This window comes from Chiloscyllium plagiosum, chromosome 48 (genome assembly GCF_004010195.1).
Source record: "Chiloscyllium plagiosum isolate BGI_BamShark_2017 chromosome 48, ASM401019v2, whole genome shotgun sequence".
In the NCBI taxonomy this organism is placed as follows: domain Eukaryota; kingdom Metazoa; phylum Chordata; class Chondrichthyes; order Orectolobiformes; family Hemiscylliidae; genus Chiloscyllium; species Chiloscyllium plagiosum.
The window spans coordinates 3194151-3217349 of record NC_057757.1 but is presented as its reverse complement, the minus strand read 5'-3'; the positions used below and the strand labels follow the sequence as shown (position 1 = coordinate 3217349).

At 44.1% G+C, this 23199-nt stretch overlaps 1 protein-coding gene across 3 annotated transcripts in view; it reads right to left on the bottom strand.

The window, feature by feature from the left end:
* Nucleotides 1–1064: 1064 nt before the first annotated feature.
* The window catches only part of LOC122544322 (leucine-rich repeat-containing protein 55-like), a 30008-nt gene continuing 7873 nt past the window's right edge, over nucleotides 1065–23199 (bottom strand). For 2 of the 3 annotated variants that reach the window (XM_043683490.1, XM_043683489.1), the window contains one exon: nucleotides 8982–11587. In XM_043683490.1, coding sequence (XP_043539425.1) covers nucleotides 11352–11587 — 236 coding nt within the window. In that variant the 3' untranslated portion in view covers nucleotides 8982–11351. Of the gene's footprint in view, nucleotides 2697–8981; nucleotides 11588–23199 lie in introns of those variants that run through there. The other variant, XM_043683491.1, reaches the window with a different exon arrangement.

Below are 23199 nucleotides of genomic sequence, written 5' to 3'. Positions count from 1 at the left end.
TCAGAAAATACTAAAACACAAGTGTGCCAACAGAGATAAACCTCTCAAGCGGCCACAGTTGGAGAAAAAAGTTAGAGTGGATCCTTGAAAATCATTAAAATGGAAAATGTTAGTTGTGAAGCCATCTGAATCCAAGCATGAAACGAATGAAAGAAGGATGGAATTTCAGATTTTAAGGCAAGGTCTGGATGGTTCACAAGGTTCCCACGGAAGTGATGGAAGGAAAACGTCTGTATGCGTTTTCTGGGAAAACCGACTGGCACGTGAGGGTGAAACGAGTCGAGGGTTAGGAAGGTAGAATTAGATGGGATGAATTAGTTGGGCCGTATGGCCTGTTTCTATGCTGTTCTGAAGAGTGCAGGTCTACTCTCCTCTGAACTGAAGTGAACAGAATGGGATAGTATCCAGACAGGAACAGCGTGCTGTGAATTCCTTCGATGAAGGCAGGCTTCAATAGTACTGCTCAGCAGAGACCACAACACATCAGAAGGCATAACTTAACACTTCGGCAGAGAACTAAGCTCGCAGAAAAGCTGCCTGCTGAGCTAGAAGGTAAGATATTACAGTTTTGCCAGTTTGTAATCAGAAATCGGCAGAAGGAAGGCTTTTGCTCAGGATACGGTATTTTGGACAGTAGCGTGAATTTCATTCCCTCAGAAGTAGTATCCATGTAGTGGTCAACCCCATAAATGTAACCTTACATAAAAATCAAATTTTTCAGATTTTACTTTGAGAATATACAGTAGTTCGTAGGGCTAAAGGGATGAAAGGGCATGGAGGAGAAAGCAGGAACGTGGAACTGAATTGGATGATCAGCCATGAGAAGAAATGGAACGGGAAAGAATTGATGGTGATGTGTTAATAACAAAATTAAATGCTCGTTAGTACAGAATTTGTCATAAAAAGGAGACAAGAAGCTTTTTATCTTGTACTCATCAGAGCTGCAACACAAGAAACAGACTTGAAGAAGGTTCCACATTTGATGTGAATCTGTGATTGTGTATCATTTATTAAACAATCCAGACTCTGCTAAGGTTTACAACAGAAACAAATGTCAAATCAGCTAGGTTTGTAGAGTGATGCATTTGCGCGTGCAGGAAGCTAAATATAAGCATACGGTGCACCTTTTCTGAAAGCCCTCTGCTGCATGCCCTTGGCAGCACCATGACAAATCAGAATCTGCTTACCAACTGTGAGTGAAGATTGACAGTTAACTGCTCTTGTTGCATCTCCCATGTCAACGATCATCGAACCAATCAGCACCACCTTGCTGTCTAAAATGCCTCAACATCAATTGCTTGACGAAAGGGCTTTAAATTGGAACGGGGTATGATCCAGATGGAGAGGAGCAATTCGAGGACTGAAAGATCTCCTAATGCACCTTTTTATTTTCTAATCAACCTGTTCAGAAATGCTATTATGCACCTCCTTGATTAGGTGGGTCTTGAACTCAGGTCTCCTGGCTCAGAGGTAAGGACACTGCCAATTCCCCGGCTGTTTTTGATTGTTTTAAACAAAATCTTCAAAGATGCTGGGGGACTAGAACAGAAGAGTTAGTTCATGTTGGGTAGAATGGGAAGTGAGGATTGGGCCACCAATTCTAAGGGGGGGGGGGGGGGGGGGAGGGATAGAGGGGGATGTGTGAAATTTGCACACCACCTCTCCTTCCCTCCTGCCCCCCATCGAGTGAGAAATAAACTAAAATGTGCTCCCACCCGTTTGAAAAGGTTAGAAAGCCCCAGTTTGGAATTGACTGAATGCAGAGATGTGTCCTACAGTAAGGAAGAGAAGATCCAAAGGCCATCTTTGTAACATTGTCACCAAGAATCCCGATGGGGAAATCAGGAGAAACTTCATCATCTCATACAGTGATGGGAATGAGAATAGTGTGGTGTGAATTCTCTTGATGAAGACTGGCCTCAGTGGGACTCCTCAGCAAAGGCCATAACATCTGCCCCTATCTGGTTTACATCTGGTGGCAACATCACGCACATTATTTTCAGGCAAAAACCATGAGATTTATTTACAAGTTAATTACATGGAAATGGCAGCGTGAAAAAGACCCACAAGATGATGCCAATGTTTATACACTGAAAACAAAAATCTGAAATGTATTTGGCTAACTTTCCAAATGAAAGGGATGGTCTGTTGGACAGAGAGGGGTTGGTGCTAGTGATCTATGTCAAAAGCAACTGTAACTGAATAGAACAATGACTTTGTGGATAGCTCTGCCCCAAATATTGCAGACCTTCTATCACCCATGGATAGAGCCTATTCAAAGACACAATGGGGCTTTAAGTGCATAGACATTTGTAAAGATGTTGCACTCTACACTTGCAGATCCTGAACGAGTTATTAGTATTTTGTGAGTGAATCACATTGACTTGTTTTAGCAGGATCAGGCGGGGGTCTGTCACCGGAAAGCATATCCCTGGGACCAGCTGATATATATTGACAGCTGCATTGATGTATGGGTCTTGAAAAGAGTGCATTGAGCATCACAAATCTAGTCTCAGTCAGGACAGCAATGATTGAGTAATTTCTTCCCTGCCCATCACGTCTTGAAGAGATTTGGAAATCACGCGCTTTATGTAACATCATTCAGCTAGCCTCCACTCACTGCAGTGGCTGAAGAAATTATACTGGCTCACCCAGGAGACTGCGTGCTTTGCCATTGTTCACAGATTTGGAGACCCCTGAAATAAAACCGGGAATCACCAATTTATTGACTGACATACGGATTAGGAGGAAGCAGAGTTCATTCAGTGTTTCCATCCCTTGAATGAAGTTGTGCCAATAATCATGCCATCTAAACACATATGAAACTCTGAAGCTAGATTATTAATGTATATCACATGATATAGAACATTGTGCAATGTATTTATGATACAGAAATTCTCCTATTTTCAATCTAATCTGTGCTACATGAAGTTTGGTACCTTCGGTTTGTTTTGGGACAGGAGTATTTGTACTTTCATGTCAATAAACAATTGCACAGTTGAGATGACCAGAAGACAGAGGAGCAGAAGTGGGCCATTCAGCCCATCGAATCCACTCTGATATGATGATCATGGCTGATCTACTAATCCTCAGCTCCACTTTCCTGTCTTTCCCCTTAACTCCCCTTCCTGATTAAAAAAAATCTGTCTCTCTCAGCCTTGTATATCCTTATTGATCCAGCCTCATCTCATTTTCCCTTCATTGTTCAGACCTTTTGAGTACAGGAGTTGGGACGTCGTGTGTTGAGGTTCTACAGGATGATGAGGCTTCTTCTAGAGTACTATGCACTAAATTCTGGTCATCCTGTTATAGAAAAGTTATTATTATGCTAGACAGAGTTCAGAAGAGATTTACCGTGATGTTGCAGAATCATTGGGGACGTTAAAGTGACTGCTGGATATGCACATGGATAGCAGTGAGTTGAGGGAAGCGTAGGTTAAGTTACTATATTTTACATTAGGATTAAATCTCGGCACAACATCGTGGGCCAAAGGGCCTGTTGTGTGCTGTACTTTTCTATGTTCCATGTTGCCAGGAATGGAGAATTTGAGTTTTATGGATAGGCTGGGACTTCTTTCACTGGAGCACAGGAGGTTGAGGGGTGATCTTACAGATATTTATAAAATTACGTGGGGCATAGATAAGGTGAATGACAGGTGTCTTTTCCCTCGGGTGGGGATTTTCAAGACTAGGTCACATTTTTAGGGTGAAAGAAAGATTTTTTTTTAAATATGGGGCAATTGTTTAAACAATGGTTCGTGTGGTGAGGAATTGGTGAATGGCGGTGCAGTTACAATATTTAAAAGACATTTGGATATATACATGAATAGGAAGGGTTGGAGGGATATGGGACAAGTGCAGGCAATGGGACTACTTTAGTTTGGGATTATGTTCAGCATGGACAGTTTGGACCGAAGCTTCTGTTTCTGTGTTGTATGACTCTATAACTCTGTTCTCTACCTGAACTGTAAAATCATAATTAGGAAGATCTGAACAGGCTGGAGGGTCTTTTCATTTTGAAGAGAGGCTAAGAGGTGACCATTTGAGGTCTTAGGAACATGGGAGGGTTTGATAAGGTTGACAAAGAGACAATATGGGTAAGCCCAGAATGGAGGAACCATATGTTTGCCAATCACTAATCCCCAAAGGGTAGTGAGCACTTGGAATCCACTACCAGAGGCATCAGTTGAGATGAATAACAGCAATACTAGCTCAACATATGAGGGCAGAAGAGTAGAAGGATATTTTGGGGCAGATGAAGAAGGAGTGAGACATGGGTGGTATGGTGGCTCAGTGGTTAGCACTGCTGCCTCACAGCACCAGGGACCCCTCAACCTCCTCTGCTCCAGAATGAAACAAGATCCTGGCCCTATCCAGCCTGTCCTTATACCTGAATTCCTCCAGTTTTGGTAACATCCTGGTAAATATTTTCTGCACTCTTTCCAGTTTAATAATGTCCTTCCTATAGCAAGGTGACCAGAATTGTATGCAGTACTCCAAATGTGGCCTTACCAATGTCTTGTACAGCTGTAACATTATATCCCAAATCCTATACTCAATTCTCTGACCGATGAAAACAAGTGTTCCAAAAGTTTTCTTCAACAGCCTGTCGACCTGTGATGCCCCTTTCAAGGAACTCTGTACCTACATCTCTAGGTCTATCAACAACACTAGGATTCACTTTTATGAATTGCCTGTTCAGATGCCAGCAGGGATAGAATGGACTGAAAAGCCTCCTTTAGTATTGTGACAGTCCTCTAAAATAGCAGGTAAGGAAACCATCTAAAGTTGCAAATGAGGGAGAAACAAAGTTAAATTCAGCCGGAACGAAGGTGCATTTGATGTTTTCTGGGAGTTGTTTCATGCAGAAAGAATTGGATGGCGATGTCAAGGAGGGAACGATATTTTGTAAAATTTGCCCGAATTCAGGAGATGTCGCGTTCAGAGCTGTGTGCTTCTCCCAGACTTCCAGTATCCTCCCTCAGACATCATATGATCGTTCGACCAAGAGCCCACTGAATATTAATTTGTGTTAGAATGCAATGCTGCAATGGTAACGGGAAGAAAGGTAGGAGTTTGATGCTTACACTCAGACAGCCGGTACAGACACAGCAGCCCAAATGGCCTCCTCCAGCCTCCAAACAAATCCATGGTCCTGTCTGTTCAGGCAGTGAGTGTAGAAGTTGGGATGTCATGTTGTGACTACATTGGCTAGGGCACTTTTACAATACTGTATTCAATTCTGGTCTTCCTGCTATAGACAAAATATTGTTTAACTTGAGTGGGTGCAAGAAAAACTTACAAGGATGTTGCCACAATTGGAGGGTATGAATTAGCCGGAGAGGCTGAATAGGAGCTATTTTCCCTGGAGCATTGGAGGCTGAGGGGTAACCTTCTAGAAGTTTATAAAATCATGAGGGATATGGATTAGGCGAATAGCCAGGGCCTTGACTCAAGGGTAGGGGAGTCCAAATGTAGAGGTTATAGGCTTAAGGTGAAAGGGGAAAAATTTAAAAAGGGTAACCTTTTCCAAGCAGTGGGTGGTGCATGTATGCAATGAGCTGCCAGAAGTAATGGTGGGGGCTGGTACTATTATAACATTTAAAAGACATCTTGATGGGTACATGAATAAGAAGGGTTCAGAGGAATGTGGTCCAAATGCTGGCAGATGGGACTAGATTAATTTAGGACATCTGGTCAGTTTGGACGAGTTGGACTGAAGGATCTGTTTCTGTGCCATATTATTCTATAAATGCTACCATACAATGTGTACACAGTGTAAAAATATCAAAGTGCAAATTCAATTACTTCTTTTTCGAGCGCAGGCAGGAAAAGCTAATCTACAAATTTGAAAAGCCTTTCTCCCACAGTTTCGCTGCCAGTGTGGGGTGGTGGGGGGAGGGGAGGGTTTGCGGGGAGCAGTGGAGGGAGGCCTTGGTACATTAAGGAGGGAAAAATAGTTTTTAAAAGAACTGAGAACAAACAGCTTTCAGGATGCTCCTATGGAGATGCTAATTGCCTGCACTCAAGGAGGAGGCAATGGCTTAGGGAAAAATCCCAGTGAGGACATCTCACCATGTGAAATGTCAGACAGCAGGATAACCAGGCTGGAGTCCGGGCACTAATAGACCTGCTTCAGAGGTTGCGATGGCGCTGATGCTGATTGTAGCATCTCCTGTAGTGCTCCTGCCCTTCAAGGTTTCACAATCGCATTTCACCCGTTGCACTCCAGAACATTTGGGTGAGAAGAAAGTGGTTCAGTGATTAGTACTTCTGCCTCACGATACAAGGAATCCTGGTTCGATTCCAGCCTGGAGTTTGCACATTCTCCCCGTGCCTGTGTGGGTTTCCCCCAGGTGCTCAGGATTCTTTCCACAGTCCAAAGATGTGCAGGTTAGGGTGGATTGGCAATTGGATAGCAAAGAAGGTTACCTCAGAATACAGTAGGATCTTGATCAGATGGACCAATGGGTGGAGTGGCTGATGGAGTTTAATTTAGATAAATGTGAGGTACTGCATTTTGGAAAGGCAAATCAGGGCAGGAATTATACAATAATAGTAAGGTCCTGGGCAGTGTTGCTAAACAAAGAGATCTTGGAATGCAGGTTCATAGTTCCTTGAAAGTAAGTCTCAAGTAGATAGGATAATGAAGAAAGCATTTAGTATGCTTTCCTTTAATGGTAAGAGCATTGAGTAGAGGAGTTGGGAACATGTTGTGGCTGTGCAGGACATTGGTTAGGCCACTTTTGGAATATAGTGAGAAATTCTGGTCTCCCTCCTATTGGAAGGATGGTGTGAAACTTGAAATGGTTCAGAAAAGATTTACAAGGATTTTGCCAGGGTTGAAGGGTTTGAGCTATAGGGAGAGGCTGAGTAGGCTGATGCTGTTTTCCTTGGAGCGTCAAAGGCTGGTGGTGACTTTATTAGTGCTTTATAAAATCATAAAGGCATCTGGATGGGTACATGAATAGGTAGGGTTTAGAGGGTAATGGGCCATGTGCTGGCAAATGGGACTAGATAAATTTAGGCTATCTGGTCGGCATGGACTAGTTGGTCTGTTTCCACGCTGTACATCTCTATGACTCTAAATTGCCTTGTAGTGTCCAGGGATAGGTGAGCTAGCCATGGGAAGTCTGGGGTTACAGGGATAGGGTGGGATACTATTCGGAGGGTTGGTGTGGACTCAATGGGCCGAATGGCCTGCTTCAGCACTGTAGGGATTTTATGTTTCTAAGGGAGAGGGAGTTGTGGGGTAAGTCTGAATGGCTAATAACCTGTTGGCATTTACCCTACTTTTCCCCAAATTGATTCCAGAATTCAGCCTTTTCCTTGCCTACCTCCACACTCACCCACCCAACCCCTCTCTCCCATGCTACATGAATTGGCTTTGCAATCAATCCTCATATCCCAAAAAAATTGTTTTTTTTTAAAGAGCAGTTGTGGGTACCAGAAATAGGATAAAGGATAGGCCATTTGGTCCCTCAAGGTGGTTTGCAATTCCATAAGATGGTCACTGATCCTGCCCATTCCTGTGTCCCTCAATTCCTGGAGTCCGAGGGCAGCACAGTAGCTTAGTGGTTAGCACTCCTGCCTCACGACACCATGGATCCAGGTTCAATTCCAACCTCAGGCGATTGTGTGGAGTTTGCAGTCAGTGTGGGTTTCCTCTGGGTGCTCTGATTTCCTCCGGGTGCTCTGATTTCCTCACACAACCCAAAGATGTGCAGGTTAGGGTGGATTGGCCACGCTAAATCACCCCATGATGTGCAGGCTAGGTGGATTAGCCATGGGAAATGTGAGGTTATGGGGATAAGGTGGGACGCTCTTCAGAGAGTTTGTGTGGACTTGTTGGGCCAAATGGCCTCTTTCCATACTGTAGGATTCTTTGAAAGGAAAAAGAAAATCCTCAGTGTCCGAACCATCCGCTATTTAGCCAAGGATCTCATAAACATGGCTTGTTTCTGGGACGTTGCTGCTTTTTGAGTTCCAAGGACTGTAAAGAAAAATTCAACATCAAACCAAAATAGAAATTGACAAGAAAATGGGTTCAAGTGAAGTGTCTTTTGAAAGCTATTGTTTGGGATGAGGGGCATGGTGGGCCAGACCAGAATTTGTGTCCAAGTCTAATTGCTGCTTGAGGAGGTGGAGAGGCCTATTCTTGAACAACTGCAGTTTGTGTAGTGTAGGGAACACCCACACAGTGCCATTTGGAAGGAAGTCCCAGGATTTTGAAGGGACCGACAGCCAATGTAGTTTCAAGTCAAGGTGACATGAGGCTGGAAAAGGACCTGAAATGCTTACCTCACTTCCCCAACTGCACTAGCATTCTCAATCCCAGTTGTCTTCCCTAATTTCACCCCTTCTTCATAGGTTTCCTCAGTTTATTGTTTTCTTCTTCCATCATGCATTCCTCCACTCCTTGGAAATTATTCCTTTCCCTAGAGGGTTAAAATGTCTTCGGATGTAGCCAGATTTTAAAATACAAGCAATGGTGGGGTAGAGGGTGGAGAGCACAGATGCATGAATTGTATGGGAAAGGTGAGGCTACAGGAGTTGAGCTGCAAAATGGCCATATGCACAATGGGTCTGAATGGCCTCATGTTCCTCATATTGCGACATTCCTTGTAGATTTGAGTGTTAAGCAATCTGTTGCCAGGGAAGAAAATAAAACTAATGGGGGTCGAAGGACATCTAGACAGATAACTGGGGTCAGAATGTTCTGAGGAGAAACAGGGTCAAATGGTATTCAAGCTCTAACAAGACTCAAGAAGGTCAGCACCATTCAGGTCAAAGCAGCCCCACTTGATTGGCACCACATCCTTCCTGAAGAAGGGCTAATGCCCGAAACGTCGATTCTCCTGTTCCCTAGATGCTGCCTGACCTGCTGCGCTTCTCCAGCAACACATTTCCACCACATCCACTCCCCCCCCACCATCACCTTCTCAAGGATATTTAGGTACATGCAATAAATGCTGGCCCAGCCAGCAATGCACACATCCCAAGAATGAATATAAAAGCAAAGGCAAATCATCTGAATGGGAGTGAAAGGGTGTTTAAATAGTATAAATGGCTCAAAGGCCATTTAGATAGATAAACTGAATGAGGTCAAAGAGCAATGAGAGGCCTTTCGATAAACTACGGTATAGTTTTCAAGCAACAAATTATTACGTGTGGATAAGGCTGGGCTGAACTGATGGCACCTACAGGGCACGAGTCCTGATTCTGCTACTGGACACAGTCCAATAAATCTGGAACCTTGATATCACCACCAGAAATTGCTGCAAACACTGAATAGTTTTCTAACAACCTTCAAAGGAAGGTCACCTTAGGGTGGCTCTTAATCCTTTCCATGATTTGGGCATCAGAAGTCACACAATAAATTCCAGCCTTACTTGAAGACGTCAGAGGTCTGCCGAGCGTATAACTGATCAGGAGAGTAAACTACAATTTTGACTGCCGAAATAGCCCCAATTTTAGTCACACCTTTGGGGCACCCGTCCTTTCAGCTGCCTGGAGTCCGAAAGAATTCCCTCTCTCAGCATTGCCATCTCTCTCTCTGCTCTGGTAAGATGCTGCTTAAAAGTTACTCCTTTGTTCACCTCTGCTACCGCCCCAAACTTGCTTGCATGCGATTCTTCACCTGACAAATGCCCCCTCCCCATGAATTGGCTAGGGAACATTCTCCTCATAAAAACTGCTGCTACCTAAAGGCAAATTGCTCCAGGATGCTGAGTGACCTGGTTCCATAGTGGACATATTAACCAGCCTTCTCTCTATCTCTCTTTCTCTCTCACACACACACACACACACATTCTCAGGCTGGTTAGAATTCCTGAGGCAGGCCTGCCAACATTGTCCTTACCCGATTTATTTTTTTTGGAGGGGAAGGCAGCCTCTCAATCTCATTTTGCTTCTGTCTTTAAATAGCCCAACGGATATGAAGCTCTCTGTATTTTGTATCCACACTCATAAATCAGGTGTTTATCAGGAACTGTCAGACCTAGTCAGCTTTTAATGAGCAGATGCCTGCACAGTTTGCATCACCAAGATATATCCTGTTAAAATTGGTCTTAATATTGTCATATCCTTGCTCATCAAGGCTCCCCAAACATTTATTTGAAGATAATGATATTGACAAATTGCCTTTTCCTTCCGTCAGTTTCACAAAGTTCAAATTCAGTTTAGGACTATTGTGAAATATATATAGCAAGCGCTGAATCGCCCACAGTTAGCTATGTGCAAGATGTGCATACCTTTGAAAGCCTCCCATACAGCACAGTACATTTCCTCACCATCTGTTATGTTGCTAAGGTGAGATGAAGTAGGGACTGGGAGGAGGCTTGACACATCAGCACTGGCCTGTTGGGCCAAATGGCCTGGTTCTGCGCTAAGTAATTGGAGGTAATTACATTTGACCCTAGCTGAGAAACATGTCAAAACTATTTGCAATCACAGTCCTTTGCTTCTTGTCCATTGAATACTCAACTAAGTTCCAAAGGCCAATTAGATTGATACCAATTAGGCTGGAATTGAACTCTGTCTGTCCTCTCCCTCTCAGCATTAAGGACAAATGAAGAACTTGTTTGTTTCTTTTTAAGCTTTATTTTTCTTCAAACAGTGCTTAGAGTTCTGGTCTTCATTTATCAGATCATCTTCAATCGGATCTTCCTCACATCGGATTGTAAAAGTGAATGAACATTTCAAAGTTTTCCTTCTCATCTGAATTTCAAAGTTGCAAAGTCTCAGTCACTTTCCACCATTACAATCTCAGTTAAAACTTAGTAAATGAGTAGATTCAACTGCATCCTCCATTGCTTGACAACTGAGGTGATGATTACAGTTGAATGATTTGGAGTCAACTCTGATCTTCAATCGTACAAACAGCATAAAGAATAAGGCTTAACTCTCCAGTTCCGATGGCTATAACATCAAGAAACTTGAATTCTCTTTTCAAGATCATCCTCTCCAATGTCATCAAAGACTCCCATAGAAGTAGCTTTCGAGTCTCAGAGCAAATTCAGCTTCTCCAAATCGTTCGGTACAACGGCACCGAAAAATGCCCTTTTTTCCTCACTAGCCTTGCTCAGAGGGTCATGGCTGGTGGAATCAAATCTGTATCTTCCTTGGTTGCCTCTCACTACCGGAGACAGAAAGAATATAAAAGGAAAAGTGGGTTTCTTCGTGAACGCCAAGCTCTTCCCTTGACAAGACATGTTGTCTTCGTCATGATCTCATCCCCATTTCTCCTCCCTCACTCTTTCCTCGCATGGGCTGAATGTAAGGAGCCAAAATACCGGTCAAACCTTGCAGCTTTGCGATTGGTTCGTCCACCAAAGTTGGGGAGGGAGTTGTCACATCTCTTCCTCTTCATTTGCCTTGTTCCAGCGATGGCAGCAGTTGGCAGTAATTCCCAGAAGGAAGTTTGTGGCGACTGATGCAATGGACACAATGAAGCCAACAAAGGCAATGAAGAGATAGTCATCCAGGGTCAACGAGAAGTGGCATGCCTTAAAGCTCTCTTCGGTCAGGGTGAAGAGTGGAATACCTTTGACCTCTGGTGGACCAGCGCACTCCACTTCCCTGGAATCTGACACAAAAAGCCTCAGAAAGTTATGACAGAACAAAAGAACTCAATTTTATCCAGATTCACACAGCATGGAAACACCTCTCAGTCCATCCCTTCCATGCTGACCAATTTCCCAACTAAACTAGTCCCATTTGCCTACATCCAGGCCATATCCTTCTAAACCTTTCTTAATCATGTACCTGTTCAAATGCCATATAGTCTTAGAGTTATACAGCATGGAAACAGACCCTTCATACCAACTTGTCCATGCCAACCAAGAATCTCAAACTGAACTAGTCCCATTTGTACCATATCCCTCTGAACCTTTCCTATTCATGTGCCAGTCCAAAGGTCATAGAGTAATACAGCACAGAAATAGATCCTTAAGATCTACTCGACCATGCCAAACAAAATCCCAAACTGAACTAGTCCCATTTGCCTGTGTTTGGCCTATATCCCTCTAAACCTCTACTAGTCATGTACCTTCCAAATGTCATAAGTGTAATAAAGTCATAGAGTCATGCAGCACAGAAACAGATATTTTGGTCCGACTTGTCCATGCCGATGAAGTTTCCCAAACTAAACTAGTCTCATTTGCTGCCTTTGGCTCATATCCCTCTAAATCTTTCCTATTAATGTACTTGACAAATGTGTTTTAAAGTTTGTAACTGTGCCAACATCTAGCATTTCCTCTGGAAGTTCCTTTCACATACAGTATATATTACTCTCTGTGTGAAAAAGTTGTCCTTCAGCTCCATTTTAAATCTTTCTCCTCTCACCTTAACATTATGCCCTTAACATTAAGAGCTTTGCTATTCACCGTATCTATGCCCCCCCATGATTTACTTCTATAAGTAAACTTATAAACTTCTATAAGTCCACCCCTCAACCTCCTATGGTCCAGGAAAAATAAAAGTCCCAGCCTATCTTGCCTCTCCTTATAACTCAAACCCTCCAGTCCTGGTAACATCATTGCAAATCTTTTCTTCCCCCTTTCCAGTTCAATAGTATCCTTTCTATAGTAGGGTGACCAGAACTGTGGTCCAGTATTCAGTGGCCTCATCAATGTTCTGTGAAGCCATAACATGATGTCCCAACTCATATACTCAGTGCTCTGTCCAATGAAGACAGACATGCAAAATGCCTTCTTCACCACCCTATCTAACTGTGACACCACTTTAAATGAACTATGTGCCTGGACTCCTAAGTCTCTCTGTTAAGCAACCTTCCCCAGGGCTCTCCCATTAACTGAGCAAGTCCTGCCCTTGTTTGTCTTTCCAAAATACAACACCTTGCATTTATCTAAATTAAATTCAATCTGTCACTCCTCAGCCCATTGGTCCAGCTGATCATGATTGCATTGCACACTTAGATAACCTTTTTTTTTGGATGAGGTCTATCATGATATTAAAGAGCATTTTCAACATTGTTGAAAATATAGACATGTTGCCAAACTTTCTTGTTGAGCCTTCATCAGGACAAATCCAATGATGCCAAATTTCCAACAGCCAAATTACGAAAGCCTATAGCTCCACATTGCCTTCACCATAGCAACAATGTGGCAAATCAGAGTCAACTTGCCAACCAATCAGCTCCCTTCTGTGGTATAAATTGGAACCGTCTAGAATTTGACATTCGTGCATTTGTCCTGATGATAGTTCCAGATGGCAAGATGTCTTCTCTTTTCAGTGAGGTCCTCAAGTTCAAAATTACCTTCTACTGTATTGTGTTGATTAAGCGCCACCTACATGTAAAAAATATGCTTACAACAAGCATAAATGCTGCATTTCTGTAGCAGCTTTCATATTTTCAGGTCAACCCAATGCACACTGAAATGAATGGGCATAGGGTTTAGGAGTAGGCCACTCAGCCCCTCAAGCCTGCCCCACCATTCAATAAGATCTCATTGCCTCATATTCCCATCTACCCCAATAACCTTTCACCCACATGAAGCGACATCACTGTTGTCATATATATGCAGCTGCCATTTTGTGTACAGCAAGATCGCACAATTCGCAATGAGGTCATGATAAGATGACCTGCTTTGTGTCTCATTGATGGCATCAGTGAATTTCAAGAAGCACAGAATTGTCAAAGGCCTTGCATATTCCAATATACAAGTGGATTTAAGCTTTGCATGTCTGCATTGAGTGTCTTTATTCCAATTTTTAACATCAATCTAGTTCTAGAATCTCTGCAGTGTGGAAGCAGGCCATTTGGCCCATCGAGTCCACATCAATCCACCAAAGATCATGACACCCAGACCCATCTCCCCACCCTATCCCTGCATTTCCTATGGCCAACCCACTCAGCCTGCACATCTCTGGATGCTATTGGGCAATTTAGGCATGGCCAATCCCCCCGACCTGCACATCTTTGATCTGAGGGAGGAAACCAGAGCACCTGGAGGAAACCCATACAGATACAGGGAGAATGTGCAAACTCCACACAGCTTGAGAGTGGAATTGAACCTGGGTCCCTGTGCTGTGAGGCAGCAGTGCTAACTGCTGAGCCACCTCTCTCTGGACAGAGAAAGATTTCCTGCTAGATATGTTAAATTTTCTTTACTGTTGATTAGATCTTGTGTCCTTTATTCTACCCTCACAGATTAACTGAAAATAAATCCCCCACATTTATCTTTCCGATAATATTTAATCTTTATAAACTTCCCCACTGAATGCCCTCAGTTCTGAGATGAAAGGCCCATGTTCCTCAGTCTAATATATCAATCGTTCTCCCTTTAGGCTTCTCCTGGCTCACCTTCAGCTCTTCAGTGACCAACATGGTTAGATTTTCAACCAAATTTTCACCAGATCGGTATTCATGAGCAGGGGACCCATGTGACAAGACTTGTTGAGAGTTGTTCAGCAACCATATGCCGCTGACCGTAACTGTGGTATGATCTGGATGAGGTCACCATGTTGCATATTTAACTGCTCTCTCATTCAAGATTGATTGACCCCACCCAATATCTTTGGGATTGTAGCAACTTTAAATTGGTTTAAAATTGATATGGAGGAGACAGCAGGGGTTAGTTTGGGATTGATATAGAGCCACAGGGAGGGACCGGGCAGTGGGATTGGTTTGTGAATGACACAGGGCCATGGGGATGGAGCAAGGCTGTAGGAGTAGTTTGGGATTGATACAGGGCCATGGGGAGGGAGCAGGCAGTGGGATTGGTTTAGGATTGACAAAAGGCAATGGGGATAGCGCAGGGCAGTGGGAGTAGTTTGGGATTGATACAGAGCTATGGGGAGAGAATGGGGCAGTGAGATTAGTTTGGAAATTGATACAGGACAATGAAGAAAGTGGGACAGTGGAATTAGTTTGGAAATTGATACAGGACAATGAAGAAAGAGTGGGACAGTGGGATTAGTTTGGGGATTGATACAGGGCTGGGGGGTAACAGTGGGATTGATTTAGGGATTGATCTAGGGAACAGGGACTGAATGAGGCAATAGGATTAATTTGGGAATTGATACAGGACAATGGGGATAGAGCGGGGCAGTAGGATTAGTTTGGAAATTGATACAGGGGACAGTAGGGTTAGAGCAGGGCAGTGGGATTAGTTTGGGATTGATACAGGGTTGTGGGGAGACAGTGGGTCAGTGGGATTGACACAGGGCAAGGGGGACTGAATGGGTTAGTGGGATTAGTTTGGAGATTAATCCAGGGCTATGGGGAGAGAGTGGGGCAGTGGGGTTAGTTTGAGGATTGATACAGGGGGATGGAGATAGAGTGGGGCAGTGTAATTAATTTGGGATTGACTCAGGCTGTGGGGAGAGCACAGGACAGTGGGAATGGTTTGAGGGTTGATACAGGGGAGTGGAGATAGAACGGGGATTGGAATTAGCTTGGGATTGACACAAGGCTATGGGGAGAAAATGGTGATGCCAGTTTCTCCCAAATATTTACCTGCTGTGCAATGAATTCAGATTCTATGGAATCTTTGATATGAAGTGAAAGAACTCCTACAGTGGGACTGACTGCACACAGGCAAAACTTGGAAACAATACATTCCAACTGAGACACATTCGAACCAGACAAAGATCAAGAGTTGAATTGGAGTAAGTGTGGTGTCAGCTTTGAGATAGACAAGCTACAATACGAGGGAACTGCAGCTCATTCATTTCTGTGAGTCACTCCTTAATCTAAAGTCACAAACACCACCAGGACGTTACAGCCAATCTGAATTCACAGTGATACAAATGTTTCATCATCCACTTCCTCTGCAAAGTCAAATCAAAGACTCACAACAGGTTACTGATCTAATGAACTCTGCATTTGACACCAGCAGACAGTAATTAGATACTTGGAGAATGGATGAATATTGGCACAATGTATAATAAATGTTTCTGAATGCAATACTGAGTACAAAGCTCCCTCTAGCCTGAGTCAGCCAACACTCCCCAGAACAGGGACAGCACAAAATTGCAGAGTAAAGCTATCTCTACATTGTCCCCCATCAAACACTCCCAGGACAAGTTCAGCATGGGGTTAGATACAAAGTACAGCTCCCTCTGTACTGTCCCCCATCAGACACTCCCAGGACTGGGACAGCACAGGGTTAGATAGAGAGTAAAGCTTCCTCTACACTGTCCCCCATCAAACATTCCCCAGGACTGGAACAGCACAGGATTAGATACAAAGTAAATCTCCATCTACACTGTCCCCCCATCAAACACTCCCAGGAGAGGGACAGCACAGGGTTAGATACAGAGTAAAGCTGCCTCTATACTGTCCCCTATCAAACACTCCCAGGACTGGGACAGAATGGAGTTGGATACAGAGTCAAGCCCTCTCTATACTGTCCCCCATCAAACACTCCCAGGACAGGGACAGCACAGGATTAGATGTACAGTAAAGCTCTCTCTACACTGTTTGATGAAACACACTCTCAAGCCTTAACACTTCACTTGTGCAACCTCCCTAACATGGCTCTCAGTGATCTCCTGCCTGGACTACTACGCCATCTCTGAACAATCATGCTGTTTCTGCCCTGCTTTAGGTTTTAACAACAGTGCAGGTGGTTCTACAGCTCGAGGACTGAAGTAGTTCAAGCATGCCATCACATTCTTCAGGGCAATAAATTCAGCCTAGCTAGCGACACACACATCCCATTAATGAATTTTTTAAAAGATGCCTAGTTTGAGCCTCCACATAACTCCAGTCCCACACTTTCTGTGTGAAGTTGTCAACAACTCTAGGCAGCAATCAATTCTGGAGATAGTTAAAAACAGTGGTACTATTTAATGCATTGTCCACAATCTACAAGGCACAAGTCTAATGAAATACTCTCCACTTCCATGGATAAGCAATAATCCAGAACACTCCAGTGATGGGAATGCCACTAAATGTCAAGGGGCAATAGTTAAGACTTTCTGTTTTTTGGGAATGTTTACTGCCTGGGTCTTAGTTGCCATGAATGTCAAGTGTCACTCTTTATTCCAAGCCTGAAAGGTTTCCAGAATTTATTGCACATCAACACTTCAGTGTCTGAGGAGGCAGTAATGGTGCTGAACATTATGCAATCATCAATAACCTTGCAATGGACGGAAGGTCATTAATGAAGTGGGTGAAGACTGTTGTGTCTTGGGCAGAGCTGAGGGCCAGGCCTTGGCAAAGGAGTTAAAATTGGAATGCATTTGAAAATGGGGTGAGAATTTCTAATTTGATGCATGTTGGGTAAAGAGCTCATAGAGTCATACAGCACAGAAACAGACCCTTTGGTCCAACCTTGAAGAAGTTTGAAGTTTTCCTCCTCTCTCTACAAGAATCTCAGGGAGTCTCTCTCCCACTGCAACTCCCAGGTCATTTCCTCTGCCCTGAAGCTCTTCAACAATGTCCTAACCTCCAGCTCAACACTGTCCCCTTGACTTGTCCGGACTTGTCCGACCTGCCCAGCTCCTTTTCCACCTATCCACTCCACCCTCTCCTCCCTGACCTATCACCTTCATCTCCTCCCCCACTGACCTATTGTACTCTATGCTACTCTTTCCCCACCCCCACCCTCCTCTAGCTTATCTCTCCATGCTTCAGGCTCTCTGCCTTTATTCCTGATGAAGGGCTTTGGCCCGAAACGTCGATTTTGCCTGTCCTCAGATGCTGCCTGAACTGCTGTGCTCTTCCAGCACCACTAATCCAGAATCTGGTTTCCAGCATCTGCAGTCATTGTTTTTACCTCTTTGGTCCAACCAGTCCATGCTGAGCATAATCCCAAACCAAGGTAGTCCCACTGCCTGCGCTTGGCCCATATCCCTCCAAATCATTCCTATTCATGTATGTATCCAAATGTATTTTAAACCTTGTAACTGTACCCTCATTCACCACTTCCTCTAGATGTTCATTACACACACGAACTACTGTTTAAAAACAATTGCCCCTCATTTAAAAAAGAAATCTTTCTCCTTTCACCCTAGAAATGTAACCTAGTCTTGAACCCCATCCCACCCCCACCCCCACCAGAGGGAAAAGACACCTGCCATTCACCTTATCTATGCCCCTCATGATTTTATAAATCTCTGTAAGATCACCCCTCAACCTCCCATGCTCCAGAGAAAGAAGTCCCAGCCTATCCATAAAACTCAAACTCTCCATTCCCGTCAACGCCCTGGTAAATATCCTCTGAACTCTGTCCAGCCCAAAAATATCCTTCCCATACCAGGGTGACCAGAACTTAATGCACAGTACTCCAGAAGAGGCCTCACCAACGTGCTGTAGAACCTCATCACATGACCTCCCAACTCCTGTACTCAAAGGTGTGAGCAATGAAGGGAAGATAAGATGAGGCTGTGTCAATAAGGATATACAAGGCTGAGAGAGAGAGGTATTTTTAATCAGGAAGGTGAGCCAAGGGGAAAGGCAGGAAAGTGGAGCTGAGGATAAATAGATCAGCCATGATCCTCATTTAATATCAGAGTGGGCTTGATGGGCTGATAGCCCACTTCTGCTCCTCTGTCTTCTGGTCATCTCAACTGGGCAATTGCTTATTGACACAAAAGTACAAGTTCTCCAGTCCCAAAACCAGCTGGCGGTACCAAACTTTATGTAGCACAGATTAGGTTGAAAATAGAGAGGAATTTCTGTATCGTAAATACATTGCACAATGTTCTATATCATGCGATACAAGTTAATAACCTGTGGGAGGGAACCCACACAGATACAGGGAGAATGTGCAAACTCCACACAGACAGCCCCCAAGGGGGGAATTGAACCTGAGTTCCTGGCACTGTGAAGCAGCAGTACTAACCACTGAGCCACCATGCTGCCCCACATGGCCTCTGCACACCATTTATATCTAGCAATCAGCCTATGTCATCTTGAATGCCTCAACTGAACCTGCCTTCTCACATACATTCAAGACTCTCACTGACAGACAGTAAAAGACTCATTGGGGATTCTTCATCAGCTTGCAGTTTCAGGCAAAATCCAAGCAGAAGCCCTTGGGATTGAACTGAACCCTCTGTTGATGCCCACTCTCCCCCTACCAATTCCCCCATCCTACCCTCTCCATTCCCTCAAATCTCGGTAGGCGCTGCAAAGAATGGGATGATCTTGAGGGCATTGCGGAGGCAATATAAAGCCAAAATAAAGTATTGAGCCACAACCAGTTCTCAAAAAGAAATATTTGAGGGCCTGCTACTGAGATAGGTTATTGAGCAGTCAGGCAGTGGGTAAAAGGGCAGGTGTGCAGTGGGAGAATTGGACTTGGCAGAAGTTTGAATTAGCTCAAGCTGATGAAGAATCCCCAATGAGTCTTTTACTGTCTGTCAGTGAGAGTCTTGAATGTATATGAGAAGGCAGGTTCAGTTGAGGCATTCAAGATGACATAGGCTGATTGCTAGATATAAATGGTGTGCAGAGGCCATGTGGGGCAGCATGGTGGCTCAGTGGTTAGTACTGCTGCTTCACAGTGCCAGGAACTCAGGTTCAATTCCCCCCTTGGGGGCTGTCTGTGTGGAGTTTGCACATTCTCCCTGTATCTGTGTGGGTTCCCTCCCACAGTCTAAAGCTATGCAGGCCAAGTGGATTGGCCAGGCTAAATTGCCCTTGTAGTGTCCAGGGATATGTAGGCTAGGTGGATTAGCCTTGGGAAATGGAGGGTTGTAGTGTAGGGTGGTGGGTTTGGGTGGGAGGGTTAGAGTTGACTCGATGGGCTGAATGACTCTTTCCACACTGGAGGAATTCTATGAATTAAGGGAACAGTGCAGAAAAATTACCTTGAGTCCGAAAGATCATGACCTGGGTAGACAGCAGAGTCGGGGCTAAATGTATAATGATTCCAATTAGGTTTGAGTTGTAGTTTCCTAGTAGCAAGGTTTGGACTGGGACCTGATAGATTATGAGCCTTTCTTTGGGATTAATTCTCTGCCTCCGGCTGCGATATGAATCGGAAGAAATCTCTGGGAATGGTGGGGTGGAGGGGGTGGGGGAGGTGGTGAGAGTGGAAATTATTTATTTGTTCCACCATTGCTCCAAGAGGTGTCGGAGCTGCCTCATCACTGAGATTTATGACTGTCTGGAAACAGGTCTGTATACTTCTGTTCATTTGTCTTCTACTGTTCAACTTGTCAATGAGGCACAAATTGAATATGGAAGGGGCTGGTTATGTTCCTTTGAGCTGGCAAGCTTCCCTGGTCCCCTGTGCCATGTTGTGAGTTTATCTTTGCGCTCAGTGACCTAGTTGCGAATACATTCTCTCGTTGATTAATGCAGGCTTCTCTCAAGCACTGGGCTACTGTTTGACTTGATCTCAGTAGCAGGCCCTCAAATATTTCTTTTTGAGAACTGGCTGTGGCTCAATACTTTATTTTGGCTTTATATTGCCTCCGCAATGCCCTCAAGGTCATCCCATTCTTCGCAGCGCCTACCGAGATTTGAGGGAATGGAGAGGGTAGGATGGGGGAATTGGTAGGGGGAGAGTGGGCATCAACAGAGGGTTCAGTTCAATCCCAAGGGCTTCTGCTTGGATTTTGCCTGAAACTGCAAAAGATCATATGCTGTGATGTACCACCTCAGATAATTATGTGCCATCTCAGACCATGGGCTGCCACCCCCAGACAGTGATGTACAAGCTCAAAGAGTGAGATACAACCTCAGATGGTGAGTATCACCTCAACCAATGAGGTACCACCACAAATAGCGAGGTCCTATCTCCGATGGTGCTGGACCATCTCAAAAGGTCATGCTTTCTCAAGTCATCACTTCCAACCCTCAGGGAAATCCTTTAACTTCACAGACGTCAGTCTGTTTTCCTTTATTGGTCAGAGTATGGAGTGTATGAGTTGGGAGGTCATGTTGCAGCTGTACAGGACATTGGTTAGGCTACATTTGGAATATTGTGTGCAATTCTGGCCTCTCTCCGACAGGAAGGATGTTGTGAATCTTGAAAGGGTTGAGAAAGATTTACAAGGATGTTGCCAGGGTTGGAGGGTTTGAGCTATAGGGAGAGGCTAAATAGGCTGCGGCTGTTTTCCCTGAGGCATGGGATGCTGAGGGGTGACCTTAAAGAGGTTTATAAATTCATGAGGGGCATGGACAAGATGAGTAGACAAGGTCTTTCCCCTGGCATAGGGAAGTCCAGAACTAGGGGGCACAGGTTTAGGGTGACAGGGTAAAGATTTAGAAGGGACATAAGGAGTAGCTTTTTCACGCAGAGTCTGTCTGTATATGGAATGAGCTATCAGAATAAGTGGTGGAGGCTGGTACAATTACAGTATTTAAAGGCATCTGGATAGTACATCAATAGGAAGGGTTTTGAGGGATATGGGCCAAGTGCTGACAAATGGGATTCTTTTGATTTAGGATTTCTGGTCAGCATGGATGAGTTAGACCAAAGGGTCTGTTTCTGTGCTGTACAGCTCTATGACTCTAATCTCAATCGAACTGCCTCAGTTGGAGGGGAATTGCATCATCAAAAGGTCGGAATTTCATTTCAAAGGCCTCATCCCATGGAGGTACCTCAAAGCAAGGAGATAGTCTTCCCCTTGCGGAGTTAGCCCCACCTTGAGGAAATAGTTGGATCAAGGTAGCAGTCTCTGGTCAAAGACATGACCAGTCCTTCAGTCAATAGAGTCATAGAGTCATACAGCATGGAAACAGACCCTTGGGCCCAATTCATCCACTCTGACCATATTAGTCCCATTTGCCTGTGTTTGGTCCACATCCTTCTAAACCTTTCCTATTCATGTACCTATCCAAATGTCTTTTAAATGTAATTGTTCCTGCAGCTACCACTTCCTCTGGCATTCATTACACTTATGAACCACCCTCTGTGTGAAAAAATTGCCCTTTATGTCCCTTTTAAATCTTTCCCTCCCCACCTTAAAGCCATGTCCTCTAGTTTCAGGCTCCCCTACTCAGGGGGAAAAGACCTTTACCATTCACCCTATCCATGCCCCTTATGATTTTTATAAACCTTTAAGGTCAGCCCTCAACCCCCTACACTCCAGGGAGAAAAGTCCCAGCATCTCCTTATAACTCAAGCCCTCCAATTGCTGTAACACCCTTGTCAATCTTTTCTGCACTCTCTCCAATTAAATAATATCCTGAATTCTGAGGCCTGCACCTTCGCCCATTGACAACCTGAAGACAGTTACTAACTAATTCTTAACCCTATATGTTCATTGCATAGTTGGCTCCCATTGTTCAGCAACAATCTATGACTAGCAGTACAATTCAGTTCTGTCCATTCCCCCACCCCTTAAACTGGGAATATTCACACCCAGTACCCGCAATTAAGTTATACTGTCCTCATTTTCTTCTGTGTCATAACCCCACTACTGAGAGATTAATGATCTTTGCACAGTTACTCCGTCTTAATTAAGGTCAATTACAGGAAACTATTGGGGTCAGTGCATCCACTACAGAACAGGAGATTATAACAGAAGCTGGGGACTATCAAACTGGATTGTCAACACAAAAATAAATGTAAGTATTTCCAACCTATGTGGGTCAAAGTTCTATCTTTGAATATTCATATGAGTATAGCTCATACATTTTACGTGTGCGGGAGAAAGTGAGACAGTGAGAAATGGACAGGGACATACAGAAAGTAGCAGAGGGAGAGAAAGAGTGAAGGGTGCATTGAGAAGCTCAGAGGAAATGGAGAAAGAGAGAGAAACAGATGCTTGAAGAGAGAGAAAATAGAAACTGACAGAAAGAAAGAGAGATATGGAGAGGAAAGTACAGTGAGGTGAAGATAATGACTGAGATAGAAGGGCAAGAATGGTAAAGTGAGGCAGATAGAAAGTGAGAGATAGACACAAAGTAAAAGACAGAGAAAGAAATATCAAGAGATTGAGGCAGAGAGAATTGGCTACACTGAGAGAAGCAGGGAACAGAGAGATTGGCAGTGTGAGTCAGAGAGAGAGACAGAGTGAAAGAGACAGACAGAGAGAGAGAAAAAGAGAGAAGGACAATGAGGAACCGCGAGTTTTACTAGAGATGGAAAGTCAAAGCAGCCACAGGGATGCTGGGGAATGAGCTCTGAGCTCTGGAAGAAACAGAGACAGGGAGAAAGAAACAGAGACAGGGAGAAAGAAACAGAGACAGACACAGAGACAGAGAGACAGAGTCAGAATGAAAGAACAGAGAGGGAAAGAGACAGATGGGCAAAATGAGAAAGAACAGGT